Source organism: Prosopis cineraria, unplaced genomic scaffold (assembly GCF_029017545.1).
Source record: "Prosopis cineraria cultivar Desert tree isolate PC_DT_omini unplaced genomic scaffold, ASM2901754v1 PC3, whole genome shotgun sequence".
NCBI classification, from domain to species: domain Eukaryota; kingdom Viridiplantae; phylum Streptophyta; class Magnoliopsida; order Fabales; family Fabaceae; genus Prosopis; species Prosopis cineraria.
The window spans coordinates 17,325,785-17,345,238 of record NW_026555334.1 but is presented as its reverse complement, the minus strand read 5'-3'; the positions used below and the strand labels follow the sequence as shown (position 1 = coordinate 17,345,238).

The 19,454-nt window shown below is 30.9% G+C and overlaps 1 protein-coding gene across 6 annotated transcripts; it reads left to right on the top strand.

The window, feature by feature from the left end:
• Window positions 1-831: 831 nt before the first annotated feature.
• LOC129306109 (ankyrin repeat-containing protein NPR4-like) lies at window positions 832-8,451 on the top strand. 6 transcript variants are annotated; one of them, XM_054946480.1, is made up of 8 exons: window positions 832-1,003; window positions 2,165-2,264; window positions 4,298-4,422; window positions 6,235-6,711; window positions 6,900-7,052; window positions 7,223-7,444; window positions 7,541-7,656; window positions 7,757-8,451. In XM_054946480.1, the coding sequence occupies exons 3-8, from the start codon at window positions 4,302-4,304 to the stop codon at window positions 8,369-8,371; spliced, it is 1,704 nt and encodes a 567-aa protein (XP_054802455.1). In that variant the 5' UTR covers window positions 832-1,003; window positions 2,165-2,264; window positions 4,298-4,301; the 3' UTR covers window positions 8,372-8,451. The 6 variants fall into 6 exon arrangements, with proteins under 6 accessions (XP_054802455.1, XP_054802454.1, XP_054802451.1 ...); XM_054946479.1 differs by having other exon boundaries at window positions 7,235-7,656; XM_054946476.1 differs by having other exon boundaries at window positions 833-1,003; window positions 2,177-2,264; window positions 7,223-7,656.
• The last annotated feature ends 11,003 nt before the right edge of the window (window positions 8,452-19,454 follow it).

Genomic DNA, 19,454 nt, shown 5'->3' with positions numbered 1-19,454 from the left:
ATTAAGTCAATAATAGTGCTTAGATATCCATTAGTTTTATAAAAGAGGCCAACTCTAGCTTTCGGACTTATTCAAGCTGGTTTGAATACCAGAGTTCTAAAATATTATTGTATTTTTTTAGTAAATTTTATTTTTATCTAAAAGAATGAAGATCATTCAGTATTTATCTATTTTTAATTTTATTTTATTAGTATTATAAAGTATTTAGGTATTTGGGCTCATCCTATTCAGGTTTAGGTTTGGCTTAAATTTTTTTGAACTTATTTAGATGGTCTGAATAAGTTCAAAATAAAAAAAATTAAACTATCAAGTCCAATACTAAGATTTTTTGAGCTTATTCAAACTAACACGTTAGATTTGTCCTAAGTTACTGAATCTAACCCTTTCAAATATGTTAAAATAACTTAATGTTGTCTATGAAATTTTGTTATTAACTTTGTGATATCAAAAGTTTATAGAGAAAAAATTTATAAATATTTTTATACTTTATATTTTTTTATTTTTTAATAATCAACTTTAATAAATATTAATCAAATTTCATAATTTATCACCCTCCAACCCTCTTCATTAACATTATGAATATTGTTATCCCATCCTTCACCTAAGATTGTTAGGTGTCTTTGGAAAAAAAAGTTCACTGTATTTTTTGCTTTTTTTTTTGATAAAGTATTTTTCGCTTTTAACTTATAAATGTTTTAGAAAGTAGAAAGCTGAGTGTATTGGGCCCCATATGATATGGAGAAGATATGGATCGACCAAACATCCCCCCCCCCCAAAAAAAAAAAAAAGCTTTTAAATTTCAATTACTTGAACCACCCTAGCAGGTTCTCTCACGTCACTTTATTCCTAATTAAATCCATCAAGGATCCTTCTCTCCCCCTCACCAGCATCCTCAGGATTCTGTTACAGAAGCAATCTTTCAGTAATTTTATCACACCCTGAGAGGATCAAGTAATCTCATCACTCTACCAGCAAAGAACAAATAGAGCGATCATTCCATAAGGTAACTGTCTTCTTTCTCTATCCTTCATTCACAGATGCTTCTTTCATCTTCTCCTACTGTAAGTGGTGTTTGTATTGTTCAAGTATTTGCTCGCGAATTTCTCTCAGTAAATTTCAGTAATATGTTTTCATTTCATTCTACTATTTCTTCTTTGTGCATTACCTTTATAATTTCATCAAAAATGGCTCCAAGTTCTCTTCAAATATATGTAAGTTAAATGAATTAAATTTTCTATTCATAAAATTCCATAGGTTGGAGTTTTACCCAAATCACAAACTATAGCTTATCATTAATACTAAAATAGCTTAAATTATTTTGGAAGAGCTCACCACACACTTATATGGTTATGGTTATGGTTAATTCTCTAATCATTCCACCTTGATGTAAGACTATCATATATCTTTTTAGTGAAAACAATATAAAAATTCTCCTAAAACATGTGAATAATAATAAGATCTCACAGAATATGTTAATTCTTATCGAGTTTTTGAGACCTTTTTTATGTTGATGTCTTTTGTAAAATGATATAATAACTCTAGTTTAAAATATATATATATATATAAGTAATTATTTTTATTTAAGAAATAATTTTTTTTAGTATGACTAAAATGGGATATGAAATGATAATTTTTGCTTTGCAAATTTTTTACTTCCTCTGTTTAAAAATATAGGACATTTTTTGAGGAGTTAGATCTTAAAAAATATAAGACATTTTTAATCTTGCGAGGTGTAATCATTATTTTTTTTAAAATTTTTCTATTGGGGTGATATTCGGTTAAAAATACCTTATATTTTTAAATGGGAGTAATTACTGAAATTTAAGTATTATAAGTATTATTGAATATTTTTGTTTAAATAATTAATATTTTTTTCTGATAATGATTAAAACAGGATAATTAATTATAAATTTTTCTCGTAAATTTTTTAATCATTAAAACTCAAGTATTGCACATATTGTTTGGCTACTTTATTTTAAATAAAGACTAAACAATTTCTATTGCAAATTTATCGTGATTTTATTTTAAATGGAAGCATTATACTCATTTTACAAAACATATTAATATAAAAAAATTCCTAGAAACTGGAAAAAGATAATCAGATGTTATATTTTTAAGAACTTTTCCTGTCACTTTGTTATTATAATATTTGTAGTATCACTAGTATCATTACCAGGAAAACTAGGCACTCGATTCCAGAAGTCGGTTCAAAGGCATAAGTGCTGCAAGGGGAAATCAAATTCCCTGTTTCAATCGAATTCCAGGTATGAGGATAATTACAGATTGTCTACACATTTTTTTATCTGGAGAAATACATATTTTATTGTAATATATATATATATATATATCAAACAACTATATACCTGAGTTAATGGTCAAACCGCTAAATATTGAATTAAAAAAAATCTAACAGTTCACGGTTTGCATAATTAAATCAGGTTGGATTAATGGTCAAACCGCTAATATAATAATTAAATTAAAAAATTATATATACATAATAATTTAAATATAAAAAATAAATGTGAAATTGCTACGTCACTAAAAAAATAAAATTAAATATTTTAAATTTATCATGACTTAACAAGTCACATGATATAACATAACATTAAATGATTAAGAAATTAATATTTTTTAAAAAAATTTGATAAAAAAATTAAAAAAAAATAAAGGTGTTTTTTTGAACAATCCAGCCTTCAAAAATCAGATTCAGTTTTTAGTTGATCCTGATTTTTCGTTTAATTACCTGTTCAAAACAGTCCAATCGGCTCACCTCTCTAAATAATTTTTTTTTAATTTGACCGAATCGTTAGCCTGACCAATCGAATATTTGATTGTTCAATTTAGTTTAATTTTTTAATTATTGTTGAAAACTTTGGAAGAAGGGTTAATTTCCTCGATGAAGATAGAATAATGCTCCACCACAAAAATTGTTGTTCTGCAAAGTCGTTGTTATGGTGGGGCCATATGGAGCTGCTTCCGAGAATTTGCTTAATTTCAACATGTAATAAACACTTAGGAAAAAGAAAAAGGAAAAAGGAAAAGAAAATACAGTAAGCACAAATTTAAAGAACGAACAGAAGCACATACAATAACATGTTAGCGTAATTTTTTTTTCCCTCCCGTTTAAAAAAAAGAAGAACATGCAAATATGTACTTCTCTTGCATGAATAGTGTTTTTTTATGACATTAACTTCTCATTGAAATTGAACACCAATGCTTCGGGCACAGATCTAAAAAAGAAATTCATCCCAAAAAATTAGTATATTGGGTAAAAAAAATTTTAAACTCGGAAACTTCACCTTTTTGTGTGAAGTTTGTCCGTATTATTGTGCGCGCGATCACGATATTGCATTGTTTTTGACCGTAGTATGAAGTTCTTTGTTTTACCTTTTTTAATTTAATTATATATTATACTGCTTATTTTGGGTTTTGCATATATAAATACTGTCATCACTGTATTATAAAAAATAATGAGTCCCATGTTAGGAAATCTTATAAGTTGAATGAGATTTTATAGGTGTAATTTATAAGTGTAAAAAACTTTTCCACCGTACATGCTAGTTTTTTGGGCTAGGTTCCTCCTTTAAGCTCGTGTTCATAACATAGGTACTTTCATTAAGAATTCAGAGTTTTAGAAAGTACTACTCATGAAAGGCCATGATTGGCAGGAGACTGAATGAAGTGAGTAGAGCCATCAAAGAGGTTGACTTTTGATAGGGTAGCATTGTAATAAATTCTATATCAAGGAGCCTCATAAGTTGAGTAAAATTTATAAGTGTGAGAGGTTTTCCTACTTAACATGATAGTCTTTTAAGATGGATCTTCTCTACGCTCATAACATAAGTTTCAAGTGATCATAAGTCATAAATAGTATAATTTATCCTGTACTTTATGCAAATGTACTTGACCCATATCCCACTACAGTTAATAAACAAATGAAACCATAACTTGGAATTCCTGTATTTTGTTTGAGTTTTGTTATAGGTCTTTCTACTTTTTTTTTGTATTTTAGGTTTCTATACTTTTGTTTTTAGATGTTCTAAGTCCCTATAACATTGTTTATGGAAGGACCTAGAATACCAAAACATAAAAGTGTAGGGATCTAGAATATAAAAGGAAAAAAATTGCAGTGACTTACAGCAAAATTCAAGTAAAGTGCAGGAACTTAAAGTTATATTTTTAAAAAAATAATTTGCTTATGTAAATGAAATTATATATGTATATATATATATATTTTTTATAAAATGAAATTATATATTTTTTAACTACGGAACTGTTGATATGTATGATTTTGCAGATACATGGAGTACTCAAATGGAGATCTAATTAATCCTCCTCAGGGACCTTATCACAACACCCAATTGCTGAGGTTCGATTCCACTGTGTTTAGGAGACCTTCACCTCATCTGTTGGAGGATACAAGTAATTAACCACTCTATCCATTCACTTTAAAAATGTGGAATAAAAAACTAATAAGTTCAATTATTTTGTGGATCCTTATAATTTCACTTAAATTTTGATTCAATACTGCTAGTTATTATTCTATAATTTTAGCAAAAATTTAATTAAACTCGTATGCCATTTTGATATTAGATGAAATTATACGGCGATTATGATCAGGAAGATGATGTAATCCATTAACCAGATAAAGTATATATAAATGGATATGTTACCCCACACAGTTATGTGGCTTAAGTGAATTAATTTGGAAAGTCCAATAAATGAGTTGTTAAAGTTGGCTAAGCATTAAAAGACAATTTGTAATCGTTTGCCCATATCCCACAAGGACATAAGCTTAATTAAGTGTTGTACTGTCAATACTAGAGCCTTATTATTAAGTCATCTGCGATCTTTTTTAGAACTGGGGTTTTCTTTATAACTAAACAATTTTATCAAGTAAAAATCACTCTTCCAACAATTTCAGAGATGCCATGAGGGTTAGATAGGAATGACCTATAGGAAATTGAAGGTCAAACCTGTCGGATCGGCTCAATCCTGCAAGTGGACATGTTTGATCATAGTAATAAAGGAAACCTAGTGTGTTCTTGTCGAACCCATAGGGAGAGAATATATATATATATATAATAGTTAGCTGAAGACAAAAATTTATAAGAAGTAAACAAAATAAAAGAACTATATAAAGATCAATCCAATCAATAGAGCATTATTAGGAGATTGACTTTCACCTTCTAGGATGATTAATTAAATTTCACTTTTTAAGTTAACTCTCTGTAATTATAATGAATATTGTTCATATAATATCCTAATTATAAGTCATTTTATTGTCATTGTTTAATTAGGATTGAATTCATTCTTGCGCAATTGTAAGTCCCAACTAAACCATGAAGCTGCAACTAAAGTCACCATGAATTTCTAAATCTATCTCTATTAGTCTAGTTATTTATATATTGACCACTCTAGATCTCTGTTCATTCCTCTCCTTTGAATCCATTGTGTTTACTCATTGATTAGATATTATGATGGCCAATCACATGATCCGCATGAAGATAAATATAATTTAAGGGGAAAATATCAACATAAATAAATAATCATGAAAAAGAGCACTAAAAAAGATAAAGTCAATTCGAGTTAGGCTACATGCTACTCTTAACTGGGACTTTAGGAATACATAAGAATGTAAATAACCATCAAAACACAACTAAAATCCCAAATCATAGAAAAGAAAGATGGAATACATAAGAATGTAAATAACCATCAAAACACAACTAAAATCCCAAATCATAGAAAAGAAAGATGGAATACATAAGAATGTAAATAATCATCAAAACACAACTTAAATCCCAAATCATAGAAAAGAAAGATGAAGGTAGAGGTAGAGAGTTCTTGATGAACAAGGATAAATTTTGCTCTACGTCACTCAAATCCTTGCTCATCCACTCCAAAGCCACCAAAGAATACTGAGTCTTGGCCACCAAAGAATGAAGACTGAATGTCAGTTATTGCCACTCCTTGCCTCTATAAATTTATTTTCTCTATATATTTTCCTTTTATCTTTTTCTTGGTTATAATTTTTATTATTAAGCTATTTATCAAATATACTAAAGTAATACATAAATATTCTTTTTATCACTCAGCACTAGACTATATGTTTTAAGAAAATTTCATTTGTCAACATACTGTATTCTTGTTGGGGATTTGATCAGCACCTTACCCATGAATCCCGCCCAAAAAAAATTGGATGAGAATTTCACAATCAAATCTCTTTTGTTTCAGGGGAGGCCAGAGCCAAATACCTGAACATATGTGTGCCTCTATACAAATATGCAATGGAGGGTAATTGGGAAAAAGCTAAACCAATGTTGATTCATGATAGAACGCTTCTGAAAGCTGCTATAGCAATAGAATGTCCCACTGTACTTCATATAGCAGCAGGAGCAGGCCATCTTCGGTTTGTGAAAGAGCTTTTGAACTTGATGGATGAGAGTGACTTGGATTTACAAGACTCTATGGGAAACACTGCCTTCTGCTTTGCTGCTGCCGGAGGAAACATGGAGATGGTTCGGTTAATGTTGAAAATAAATCCATTCTTGGCAAAAATTAGGGGCGGGGACGGTTTCACTCCAGTTCTTTTTGCTGCTTTACAAGGAAGAGATGACATGGCGCGGTTTCTATACCCTAAGACTACTGATATACTTGAAGAAGCTGATTGGAATAAGTTATTCTTAACTTGCATCGACTCTGATATTTATGGTAAGTATATGTTGCCTATGAAGCATAAATGCTCTTATACTATGAGTGAAGAAGTATAGCCTTATAGGTACAGCATGAATAAGCATTTAATACATATTAAATAAGACAATAATCATTCTTTTCATAATAACGTCCTTTTTTTGAATTTGCATTTATTGGCATTATTTGTGTTTTTGGAAATTTCATAGACTTAGCATTGAAGATGTTGAAGGATAAGCCACAGCTAGCATTGGCAAAAGATGAAGATGGTACGACAGGTTTGCATATCTTGGCTCAAAAAATGATAGCAAATTTGAGAAGTCACAGTTCTGAACGTCAAAATCATCAACTCATAAGTTCAGGTAATTCGTCCTGTACTACTTAGGAAGACCAGAAAACTTGTCTTAAATTGGTATCTATCAAAATTATTGTTTCCTTTTTCAAAAAGTATTTAATCAATATTATGGCTAAAATCATAGATTCCCCCAAAATATTGACTAACTTCAGAGTTGGGTTATTCAATTCGTCAAAGTATATGACCTAGGTATGAAGCATGGCGTTGCTCTTCAACTTGTCCATTTCTTGTGGAGAGGAGTTCTGGATCAAGTAGACTCAATATTGGATATGAGGAAAATCATAAATGAACCATCGCGATTATTATTTGATGCTACAAAAATTGGAAACTTCGACTTTTTAGCTGAGCTTATGAAGTCTTACCCTGACATAATTTGGGAGTTGGACGACAAAAAGAGAAGTATAATTCACATTGCTGTTCTGTATCGTCATCCTGCTATCTTCAATCTCATTCATGATATAAGTGGAAACAAGGATATTATATTGTCATTTACAGACACAGAGGATGGAAACAATATATTACATTTGGCTGCAAAGTTAGCACCAGCTGATCGACTTGAGTTGGTATCTGGGGCCGCTTTTCAAATGAAGCTCGAACTGCTATGGTTTGAGGTACTTCTTCCTTACCAACTATGAAATGGTTTAAATGACCCAATGGCTAGAGTATATACATGAATTAATTTATAAACAACCCTTTAATTTGATATGGCAGGAGGTGAGGAAGATTGTGTTGCCATCATATGCTAAGAAGAAAAACCTAAAAGGTGAAACTCCTCAAGAGTTATTCACTAAGGAACACTTTACTTTACGAAAAGAAGCTGAGTCATGGATGAAGAGGACATCTGGTTCTGGTTTGGTTGTTTCAACTCTTATTGCAACTGGAGTGTTTTCTGCTGCATTTAGCATACCGGGTGGTACCAATGATGATACAGGAGTTCCAAAGTGTTTGGGGAAACGATCATTTACGATATTTGCCATATCAGATGCTATTGCATTGATCTCATCTTCATCCTCCATATTGGTCTTCTTGTCCATTCTTATCTCACGCTATGCAGAGTATGACTTTTACAAGTCTCTACCCTTGAAGCTGATTTTTGGATTGGTTACTCTCTTCATCTCCATAGCAAGCATGATGATAGCATTCAGCAGTGCATTCTTCGTAATATATGACCATGGCTTAAAGTGGGTTCCTTGCTTCATTTCTCTGCTGTCATTCCTACCAATAGTCATATTTTTATTTCTGCAGTTTGAACTTTTTTATGATATTATTTACTCAACATATTATTTAAGGTTTTTATTCAGGCCAAGCAAACGTTTGCTTTACTAGAAAATAGAGGCCAATTAGGTGGTGTTGTATCTATGTATCTTTTGCTTATTGTAATATAGCTTGGTTTTTCATTTGAAAAAGTATACCAGTGCATGATTCATACAAATAACACAGTAAGGTTAAGGATAGTAAAGTACTTGGCCATAAGTAACTCAATTCCGATTTGCACATGCAGCTAATGGCAATCAACTTGAAGAAGCTTATATAAACTTTAAAGTCGCATTATAAAGAAAATATAAGGTCAAGTACTAAAAAAGAACTTGCTCAACGACGGGGTAAAAAGTAATAACAATGAGCTCCACTAAATAATTTGGAGACAAAAGACCATTAGCTAATTAGATAGAAGCATAGCAACTAATTTACGAAAGGGTTTTGGGGCAAAATTTATTCATAAAATATTCTGCATGTGAGGAGCTACATGCATCTTAAATTACACTTTGGTGCAACTGTACCTGTGTCTAACACTTTTTGCCCTCTCATACCTCTATCTGGTTCTAGTTAATTTTTATCCAGCTTCTCTCAATTTCTATCCATTTGGATATTATTCTTGACCCAATTCACCTCTACTTGTACGAAGTCCTCAAAATTTAGATTTCATTGATCGTGAAATTTAGAAAGATCAATGCTTCATTCGACGTGAAGTGTAGTTGTGGAAATACATATGTTAAAATTTGTCTTAATTGGCAAAAACCCTAGGTACAATATTTTAGTATTGTCACATTTTACTGTCACACAAATTCACTGTGGTTCAAAACCAATCTAGAAGTTGCGTGGAATCTCAACTTTATCACAAAGAAAGACCAAAGTTTTGTAAAAAAGAAGTAGAAAAAATGCCCTTATTTAGTTGAAACCTAGCTTTTAGTTGCAAATGGTCAGAAATAAGTTTTAAATAACATAACCTCAAATGCGAATCTAGCAAAGCAAGATTAGTCATAAATGAGTTATAAATTATATAAGTTTTGTGAATCATGAAAAATTCGAATGCAAATATTAGAAATTCATTTGTAATAATAGAACGAAAATTAGTTGCAAATGTTGTAGATTAAACTTTTTGGATTTCTAAAACTTTCAAATTAAAGTTTGCAAGTGATATGCAACTAATTTTCTCTTATTCAAGACTGAGTTTTCAACATTTGCAACTTAGCTTGCAAGATTTGCAAAGCTTCAACAATTTATAACTCATTTGCAATTAATTTTCCTGTATTTCCAACTCCTTTTCTACTATGTTCAATTCAGCTATCTGTCAATCATGTGTGAGCATTTTTTCCATTTACAATTCTTTCTTAAAACTTGGGTCATTCTCTGCATTTTAAAAATTTTTTTTAAAAAAATCAATCCTGGGTCCTTATAATTTTTCTTAATTTTAAATTACATCCCTATATTTTAATTTATTTTAATTAAGTCCTTATATTTTGACCTATTCAACATGCTAATCCCCAAAAGTTAAAATTATTAATCAATAGTTAATTTTCTCAAAATAAAAACACTCTTGATGTTTACAGAAAATGTGATTTAATATATGTGGCAAAAAAATTAATTTAATACAATGTTTACATTTTTAGTTAATGCTTTATGAAAATTTTAGATATATAAAATTTTTTAAAATAAATAACCTAGTTAAATAAGTTTTGAGTTATAAAAATTATGCAATAAATTCTAAAATCATATAATCTATTATTAAAAATATAAATATTATTAATTTTATTTTTTAAAAAAATTAAAAGATTTTAATCATCAAGGATGGATAAATCTAATATATCTAACTATAAGGATTTGATTAAAATAAAATAAATTATAAGGACATAATTTAAAGTTAAAAAAGGTAAAATAACAATGAAATCCCACTGAAATAAATAAATGACAATCAGGTAACTTAAAATGCTATAATTTCTTTGAAGTTCCCAGATGTTTTTTTAACATTAATGATTTTAAATTAAATGATTAAATTTTTCTTTGTTTAAAATAAAAATTACAGGTCTAGCTTCATTTTCTCAATCATAACTTTTGTTTAAATAATCACAACTTTATTCTGTAAATCGTAAAAATTAAATAAAAAATCATAACTTTTCATATGAAATTTCTTTTATGATTGATAAAAAAGTTCTAAAAATAACTAGTTCTAACCATAACTTTTATTCAATAAATCACAAAATTTGAACAAGGAATTACAATTTTCTATAGAAATTTCTTTTATGATTGATAAACAAATTTTAAAAATAACTAATCCTAGTCACAACTTTTGTTTAAACAATCATAACTTTGATTTTGTAATTTGTAAAATTTGAATAAAACATTACAACTTCCCATATGAAATTTCTTTTATTATTAAAGTTTAAATTTTAAAAATAATCAATCATAACTTTTATTTAAGCAACAATAATTTTTATGAATCGTGAAAATTAAACAGAAATCATAGCTTCCTTTGTAAAATTTCTATTATCATTGAATTTTAAGTTTTGAAAATAATCATTTATAACTTTTTTTAATCGATCGCAAGTTTTGTTTTGTAAATCGCAAGAATTAAACAAAACATTACAATTTTTCATGTGAATTGTATTTTTTTTATTTTAAAGAAGGGGCAATTTAGTCATTTAATCTAAAATCATTAATATTAGAAAAATGCCTGGTGACTTCAAATGAATTATGGCATTTTTGAGGAACCTAATTGTTATATATATATATATATATATATATTTTCAACAAGATTTTATTATTATTTTCTCTTAAAAAACTATAACAACAACAACAACAACAACAAGCCTTTATCCCACTAGGTGGGGTCGGCTACATGGATTGCAAGACGCCATTGTGCTCTATCATTTATTAAGCTTTTAGAAATATTATTAATTAAGAGATCACGTTCAACAACTTCCAAGAGTGTTCTCTTAGGCCTTCCTCTACCTCTCTTAATCGGACTCAAAGTTATATGTTCCACTCTTCTCACTGGTGCCTCCCTTGGTCTTCTTTGTACATGCCCAAACCATCTCAACCGATTTTCTACCATTTTTTCCTCAATAGGTGCCACCCTCACTTTTTCACGTATGTGCTCATTTCGAATTTTATCTTTACGTGTATGTCCGCACATCCATCGTAACATTCTCATCTCTGCTACTCCAACTTTATGCTCTTGCTGTCCCGTTAGAGCCCAACATTCACTACTATATAACATTGCCGGTCTGATAGCAGTACGATAAAACTTTCCTTTAAGTTTATTAGGCACCTTACGGTCACAAATAACTCCTTTAGCTTTTCTCCAATTAAACCACCCAGCTTGAATTCTATGTGAAATATCTCCACTGATTTCGCCATCATTTTGGATAATGGCTCCCAAATATCTAAACTTTTCCACTTGAGGTATAATTTGATCTCCCAATTTCACTTCCAAATTATTTTCGAATAGTCCTTTATCAAATTTACAATATAAATATTCCGTCTTACTTCTACTCAGACGAAAACCTTTCGACTCCAATGTCCTCCTCCATAACTCAAGTTTGCAATTAACCTCTTCTCTTGTCTCTGCTATAAGAACTATATCATCCGCGAAGAGCATACATTTCGGGATTTCCTCTTGAATATGTTCCGTCAAAACATTTAAAATCAAGTTGAACAAATAAGGACTCAGAGATGATCCCTGATGTAGCCCAATCTTTATAGGAAAATCCTTTGTTTGACCACTAGGCGTTCTTATACTAGTTTTTACCCCCTCATACATATCTTGTATGGCTTTAATATAAGCAATCCGTACTCCCTTTTTTTCCAACGCTTTCCAAAGCACTTCTCTTGGTATACGGTCATAAGCTTTTTCCAAATCAATAAAAATCATGTGTAGATCTTTATTTTTACAACGATACTTTTCCATTAATCCCCTTAGTAGATAAATCGCCTCTGTAGTTGATCTACCTGGCATAAAACCAAATTGATTCTCAGAAATACTTGTCTCCAATCTCAACCTGTGCTCAATTACTTTCTCCCACAATTTCATTGTGTGGCTCATGAGTTTAATCCCTCTATAGTTAGTACAATTCTGAATATCTCCTTTATTTTTATAAATAGGAATTAATGTACTTCTCCTCCACTCATCAGGCATTTTCTTGGACCGTAAAATCACATTAAATAACTTAGTTAACCATCTCACCCCTTCTTCACCTAAACATTTCCACGCTTCGATAGATATACAATCAGGTCCGTTAGCTCTACCATTTGCCATTTTCTTAAGAGCTTCCTTTACCTCCTTATCACGTATTTTTCGATAGAATGACAAATTTTGTTCTCCTTCACCAGTTACTAAATCCTCCAAGTTACTAGATGAATCCTCTCCATCATTGAAAAGTTTAGAAAAATAAGTCTCCCATCTATTTTTAATTTCATCATCTGTAACTAAAATTCTTCCCTCTTCATCCTTAATACACCTTACCTGTTCTAGATCTCTTGATTTTCTTTCCCTACTCTTGGCAATCTTATAAATATTTTGCTCTCCTTCCTTCGTCTCAAGGTTCTTATAAAATTCTTCAAAAGCTTTAGAACGAGCTTCACCCACAGCTCTCTTAGTTTCCTTCTTAGCCATACGGTACCTCTCCCAATTTTCCTCATTGTTACACAAATGTATGGCTTTAAAACAGTTCTTCTTATACTTGATTTTGTCCTGTACACTATTATTCCACCACCAAGACTCCTTATCTCTCGGACCAGGACCTTTCGATTCTCCCAAAACTACTTTTGCAACCTCCCGTATCTTTTTAGCCATATCCTCCCATATGATGTTAGCACTTCCCTGAGAATCCCAAATTCCTTTATCCAAAAGATTTCGCTTGAAAATATCTTGCTTCTCACCTTTTAATTGCCACCACCTAATCCTTGGTGTTACTACTTGTCGACGTTTTTGGATTTTACTCATAATACACACATCAAGGACTAGGACCCTATGTTGTGTCGTTACAGCATCTCCAGGGATCACCTTACAATTTTTACAAAGTTTTCTATCTGTGTTCCTAACCAAAAGAAAATCAATCTGCGACCTTGAGGCTCCACTTTTGTAGGTGATGAGATGCTCATCTCTCTTCTTGAAACAAGTGTTGGCAATCTTAAAATCATACGCCAATGAGAAATCAAGAAGAGTTTGCCCTTCATTGTTTAGCTCTCCAAAACCAAAACCACCATGCACCCTCGCATACTGACCAGCTTCCCTCCCGACATGCCCATTAAAGTCTCCTCCAATAAAAATCTTTTCACTCTGTGGTATGTGTCGAATCAACCCCTCCAGATCCTCCCAAAATAATTCCTTAAGACTGGCTTCTATCCCGACTTGCGGCGCATAAGCGCTAACAATATTAACAGTCTCACGTCCAATTATCATTTTTAAAGAAATAATTCTGTCTCCAATTCTGCTAACTTCTACAACGTTCTTCTTCCACTCCTTATCTATAATGATGCCTACTCCATTGCGTGCACTTACTTTTCCTGTATACCAAAGTTTGAAACCTTGAATATCCTTAGCTTCTTCTCCACGCCATTTTGTTTCTTGCAAGCAAAGGATATTGATTTTCCTTTGAATCATAACCCCTACAACCTCTACAGATTTACAATTTAATGTCCCAACATTCCAAGTACCAAATCTAATTTTGCTCTTATGGACTAACTTCTTTAGCCGCGTGCGTCCAAAATGACGCGGTAGCCCTTGCTCATTTAACACTACATCCGGGCGCCGATGCAGCGGCTCTAACTCACTTATCACTGTACTCGAGCCATGCAGCGCGTTACTTACGGGCAACGACCTAGCATTAACATTATAACGTCTATTGTCCATGTTCATGATAGATTCAACAAATTTTTACATTGGCTGTTGATGGCCTAACACAACCCTCCTCCTTTACCCGGGCTTGGGACCGGCTATAAACATAGGCGGAGTTTCTTAAAAAACTATAAGAACCAGTAAATTAATTTTTTTTAAAATTATAGTCCTTTAAATTAATTAATTTCCGTCCAGAATGTTTTTCACTCTCCATACAATTTACGCCCAACTGTTTGTAGAAATGTGACACTTAATTGCTTTACAATTTGCTTTTTCGGAAAAACACTACTTTGGATTTATACATTTTGTTCGAATTTTATTATAAATTCTTATACTTTTTTTTATGGTGTTTTAAATTTTTATACTTTTCTTTGTTTACAACATTGATCCTTACATTTTCAGAGGCCCATTGATGTGGTACAAACAATATTAATAATGTTAACATGTTTATTAACACCATTAATTTTGTGTTTAGGTGTCACACCCCAAACTCTTGAAGTGTGATCAACTGGAATATGAGAAAACTCATATTCCATAAGCCTAATTCCTTAATACATCTATCAAATTAATTGTAATTTGTTGTACAATTCTCATTTATATTAAATAATTATTAGTAAATGTAAGATATTTGAACTAATTGTAGAAATTTCAGCAGAGTCTCCACTGTAATTTGGACTTCCCGAAATTTCTACAACCTGCCAAAAACATATCCAAGCAACACTTGGAGTTCTACTCCGATACAATATATACAAACCCAAAATAATTTAACTGAGGATCCTGCCTATATGATTCGTGGAGCGATTCTAGAACAAAAAGACAGAATATTTAGATATTTACACTCGTCCACTGTGTAAATGAAGCAACAAAATATCCCTCATCTCAAGATGTCCCACAAGATCTACTGAAGAGCAGGTCCACTCCCACTATTTGAATACCAAAATTTTTTCAGTAAATAACGTTCCCAGATAATAAACAAGTAAATAAATAATAATAATTAAGTAATAAAAGTGAAAGGAGGAAAGATAATCGTGATCAATAAATTAAAATTTTATCTTTTATGTAAAACAAATCATAACGATACAGTTCTTAAAAGTAAACAAGTTGGAAAATTGATTTTCTGTTAGGACTTAGACAGAACAAATAACAGGTGTGGACACACAGTCCACGAGGGTAAGTAACATCCAGTGTGGTTAGAAACCACGAAAAAAAAAACAGGCGTAAGCATAAAGCTCACAAATAACAAGCGTGGATTATATCCACGAAATTATATCCTCCATTCCACGTGTGTTGGCCAACACACGGGGCTAGCATTTCCCATATACCCTGCTAGCTGGGTGTGCCATGGCAAGCCAAGGGCTAATGAAACTGTCGTTAGCAACCAGCGTTCTGTATTCAATTCTATAAAACATTTCTGGCATACATGGAAGGAAAATATATTTGTAGCTCAATTTGTTCACAATTTATTAATGCCTACTAGATCTTCCCATTGATAGATTGTTCAATCCATGCACGAATAATGTGTTTTGGAAAACAAATAACCAAATGAAAATATAAGCTAATAGATTTAAATCCTGTGAAACCAGGTACATTCTTCAATGCAAACATTTCAAGGCTCCATAATATATATGTATAAATATAAAATTTCCTCGAGAAAAGTTCTATTTATTTATTTAGACAAAAATCATCCTCATTTAGACGTATAGGGAGCGTTATTTACTTACCTGATATACCACCTAATTTCAAAAATCTCCTTCTTTTTACGGCTGCAATCAAGTTTTCCCTTCTTCTAGTTGTAACACACCAAAATTTTTTTTTAAATAATTTAATTCAACCATAGTTGGGTTACAGCCACCCAACACATTTTTATATCAATAATTTCGATATAAAATATTTTATAATTGGCTTCAACTCACACACTATAACATTTCAGATAAATTTTTACCTCCCACATGCCATTAGGCTAAATCACATTTGTCCATCCTTATATTTCTAACAAGTAAACTAAATCACATTTGTCCATCCTTATACTCCCAACAAGTAAAATAAGCAATTTAGTCAATTTTCAACACAAGCCAGTTATTTGGCCTTATAATCATGCCATTTTAACCAATCCAAAGTAAACCAAATATTAAAATTATAGTCATCCAAATTGTACCAAAAATAGAAATAGTTTGAAAGGCATGATTACATTTATATATTCATATAATTGACAATAAACAAAAAGCCCTAATATTGGCAATATAACACATTATAAATCATAAATTAAATACCCAAAAGAGATAGTGGATCTATACCACTAAGCCTCTGGGACTCCTCCACGTGTCACTCGTGGCTCTTCTCCTGAAAATTGTTAACCACATAATGAGACTCAAAAGTCCCAGTAACCAAAGCCAATTTATGATAGTGTATACAAACAGTTAAGTGTGTGCTTACTAAGTGAGAATTAAAAATAATATAATTCCAACAAATATAAGAAATATTATAATAAACACAAACAACCATCCTTATATCCATCCATTAACCTCGAGCCGTAGCCCTCACTCGGTGCTAAATTACCCGGCTAAAGGTAGATTAGCCTGAGGCCTTACAAGCCACCTATTGAGCTCTAATAGGGGCGTACCACGTGGCACATAAATACAACAATAATAACAAGTCTCCCAATACCTCCCACAATAATCAAACAAATTCATAATAATATTGCACAATTATACAATATTACAAAATTCATAATTTTCTCAATAATCACCCAATTAACATGAAGTAACACTAATCACAAATTAAAAGCATAGTTATCTTGTGGCTTTTTCAATAAATTATTCCTTAAAATTCTCTCTCACCACAATCTTCACCAGTAATACAATCTACAAATAACATATTATTTATAAATATTAGTTTCAATTTTTGAAACTAATAAAATAATTCTAATAATAGAATTAAAAATATAACATAATTTCTAATCTCAATCTTAATACAAATCTATAGTTAATACTATTAAGTAAAATTTTTAACTCCTCTTTTAATTATCAATAAATATTAATAATCTAAAAATCAACTTCTAAACTAATTTCTATTATCAAAATTTTCTTTTTATTTCATAAATTCGTACCTAAAATACCCAAAAATTAAAAATTGAGTCTCTAGCTTAGAATCATAATCCTATAACCATAATAATTCATTTCTCGTCCCAAATAATCATCTAAATCTCAATAAATCAACATATATTTTCAGATCTAGTTTAGAATTTGATCCATAAGCCACAAATTCACAGATCACCAATAAATTTATACTCTAGAATATTTATTATACTACTAACAACCTCAAAAACCATATTTATTCAACATAAATTCATCCATCTTCTAGATTTTAAATTTTCTACCACTACAAACTCAGAAACCAAAGAAGAAGGATGACTAAGAAAAAATTTTAGAACACTTACTTAGTCTTGAAAAGCTTAAAATCACACCCTAAATATCCTATTAAAAACTCTTACCTTAAAAATTTAGATATTTTGCACCGGCGACTCGCTTCTCTCCGCCTCAGCTCGCGCGCAGGAAAAGAATTGCAGAAATGAAAGGAAACGGGTGAGTTTTATAAAAATTCAGTGGGTCCCACACATTTTTTTTATTCTTTTCTCTCTCTTCTTTCTTCTTCTTTTTTTTTTATTATTTTTCTTTACTATTGTTACTATTGAGGTGGCGGCACGTTTTCTTCCTTTTTTTTTTGCAAACCTTTTCCTTTTTTTTATTATAATAATAATTTAATAATATATTTTTTTATTTTTTTTAAAATTTTTTTTAGAATTATATCCTAAGTTAGATTTAATAATCATCTCTTACTAATTTTCTTACCTCTAAATATTATTATTTTTTATTTCTATTAACCCAAATTAACTATTAAAATTTAAATTGGGATGTTACACTAGTGACCCTATTAAATATGATAGAATTTTAATAAATTTGCTACCAGATGAACAAACTCTCTTACTCTAATAGAAAAATCACAATCAACTTAAATAAATCAAAGTTTGTCCTTCATCATTATTTCAATCTCTTTACTTTCTTAGATCATTTTCCCTAATAGTTATCAACACAATTTACTTCACAACTTCAATTCCCATTAGATGTCAATTCTAATTTAGGAAATAAATTTCCAAAAATTCAGATATTCGTATATTACTTCCAAAATCAGACCTTCTTTGCAACCTTTTCTAATAAACCTTTCAACAACCATCTTATAAGTGCCGATATTCAAGATTTATATTCAAAGTATTCTCTTTCAATTTCATTTAAACAAATACTTCTATATATTAACCAATCTAACAAACCTAATTTAACTCAAAATTTATAACCCATGAATATACCTTTATCAAACTTTAAGTTAAATTCTCAACCATTTTTTTTTCACAGCACAGCAATGACAGCGGCAGATTTTGAGAGAAAACAAATTGCAAACTTCACTCCTTCACTTCTTCCATTTACACGCACCACAATTGTCTAAGGAAAGAAAAAAAGATCAAAGCTTATCACTTAGATGAATTAACAACATCCAAACAGGGAGGAGGAAGCAAACATCAGGTCTGTACAGGGGTAACGAAAACCAGAATTAAACATAGAAAAGAGATGAGCAGCTCGGCGGTGACCAAAGAAGCAAAAAGGAAGAAAGAATTTTAGCTTGCTTAAGCAATTATACACACGAATCAACAAGAAAAAGAAGAAGAAGAAGAAGAAGAATTGGGCATACTTGGGACGATGATAAAGGCGGAGGAATGGTGAGACAGGAAGAGAAATCTCACAGCTGCAGCGGACGAAATAGTAGCAAGCACTGGCGACAGAGACTTACACAAACGACGGTGTCCGACGATCGAGAGGGGAGGAAGCAGAAACGCGACGGGAGACAAGCAAGGACCCAGATATCTAGCTCTCTCTCTCTGCATCTCAAATGTTCGAAAAAAAGAATTAAAAGGAGAAGGAAAAAAAATCTGATGCAAAGAAGGATATATTGGTAATTTCATGGAGTAATAAAATTAAATAAATCTCCTTTAGGCCAAAATCAAGTTCGAATTTGGGATCTAAAGGCATATTATTTGCATAGTTTCCACTACACCAACATTCCTTCTTATCCTAATTGTCTCGAATTTAATATAACTAACATATGTTTAATTAATTTATTATCATTTTAAACATCTGGGTTATTACATTAGGTGTCAAAGGGATGTTAATATGAAGTTTTAATAAGCAAAAATAAAAAAGAGCCTATATAAGATGAAAATTAAAAAAAGAGAGAGGCTAATTTGGA

Excerpts from the sequence above, each read along its gene's own strand:
- LOC129306109 (XM_054946478.1), top strand. The coding sequence starts at position 4,302 with ATGGAGTACTCAAATGGAGATCTAATTAATCCTCCTCAGGGACCTTAT. Across the intron at positions 7,053-7,222 it reads TCATCAACTCATAAGTTCAG|TATATGACCTAGGTATGAAG; the intron begins GTAATTCGTCCT and ends AATTCGTCAAAG. Across the intron at positions 7,657-7,756 it reads TCGAACTGCTATGGTTTGAG|GAGGTGAGGAAGATTGTGTT; the intron begins GTACTTCTTCCT and ends TTGATATGGCAG.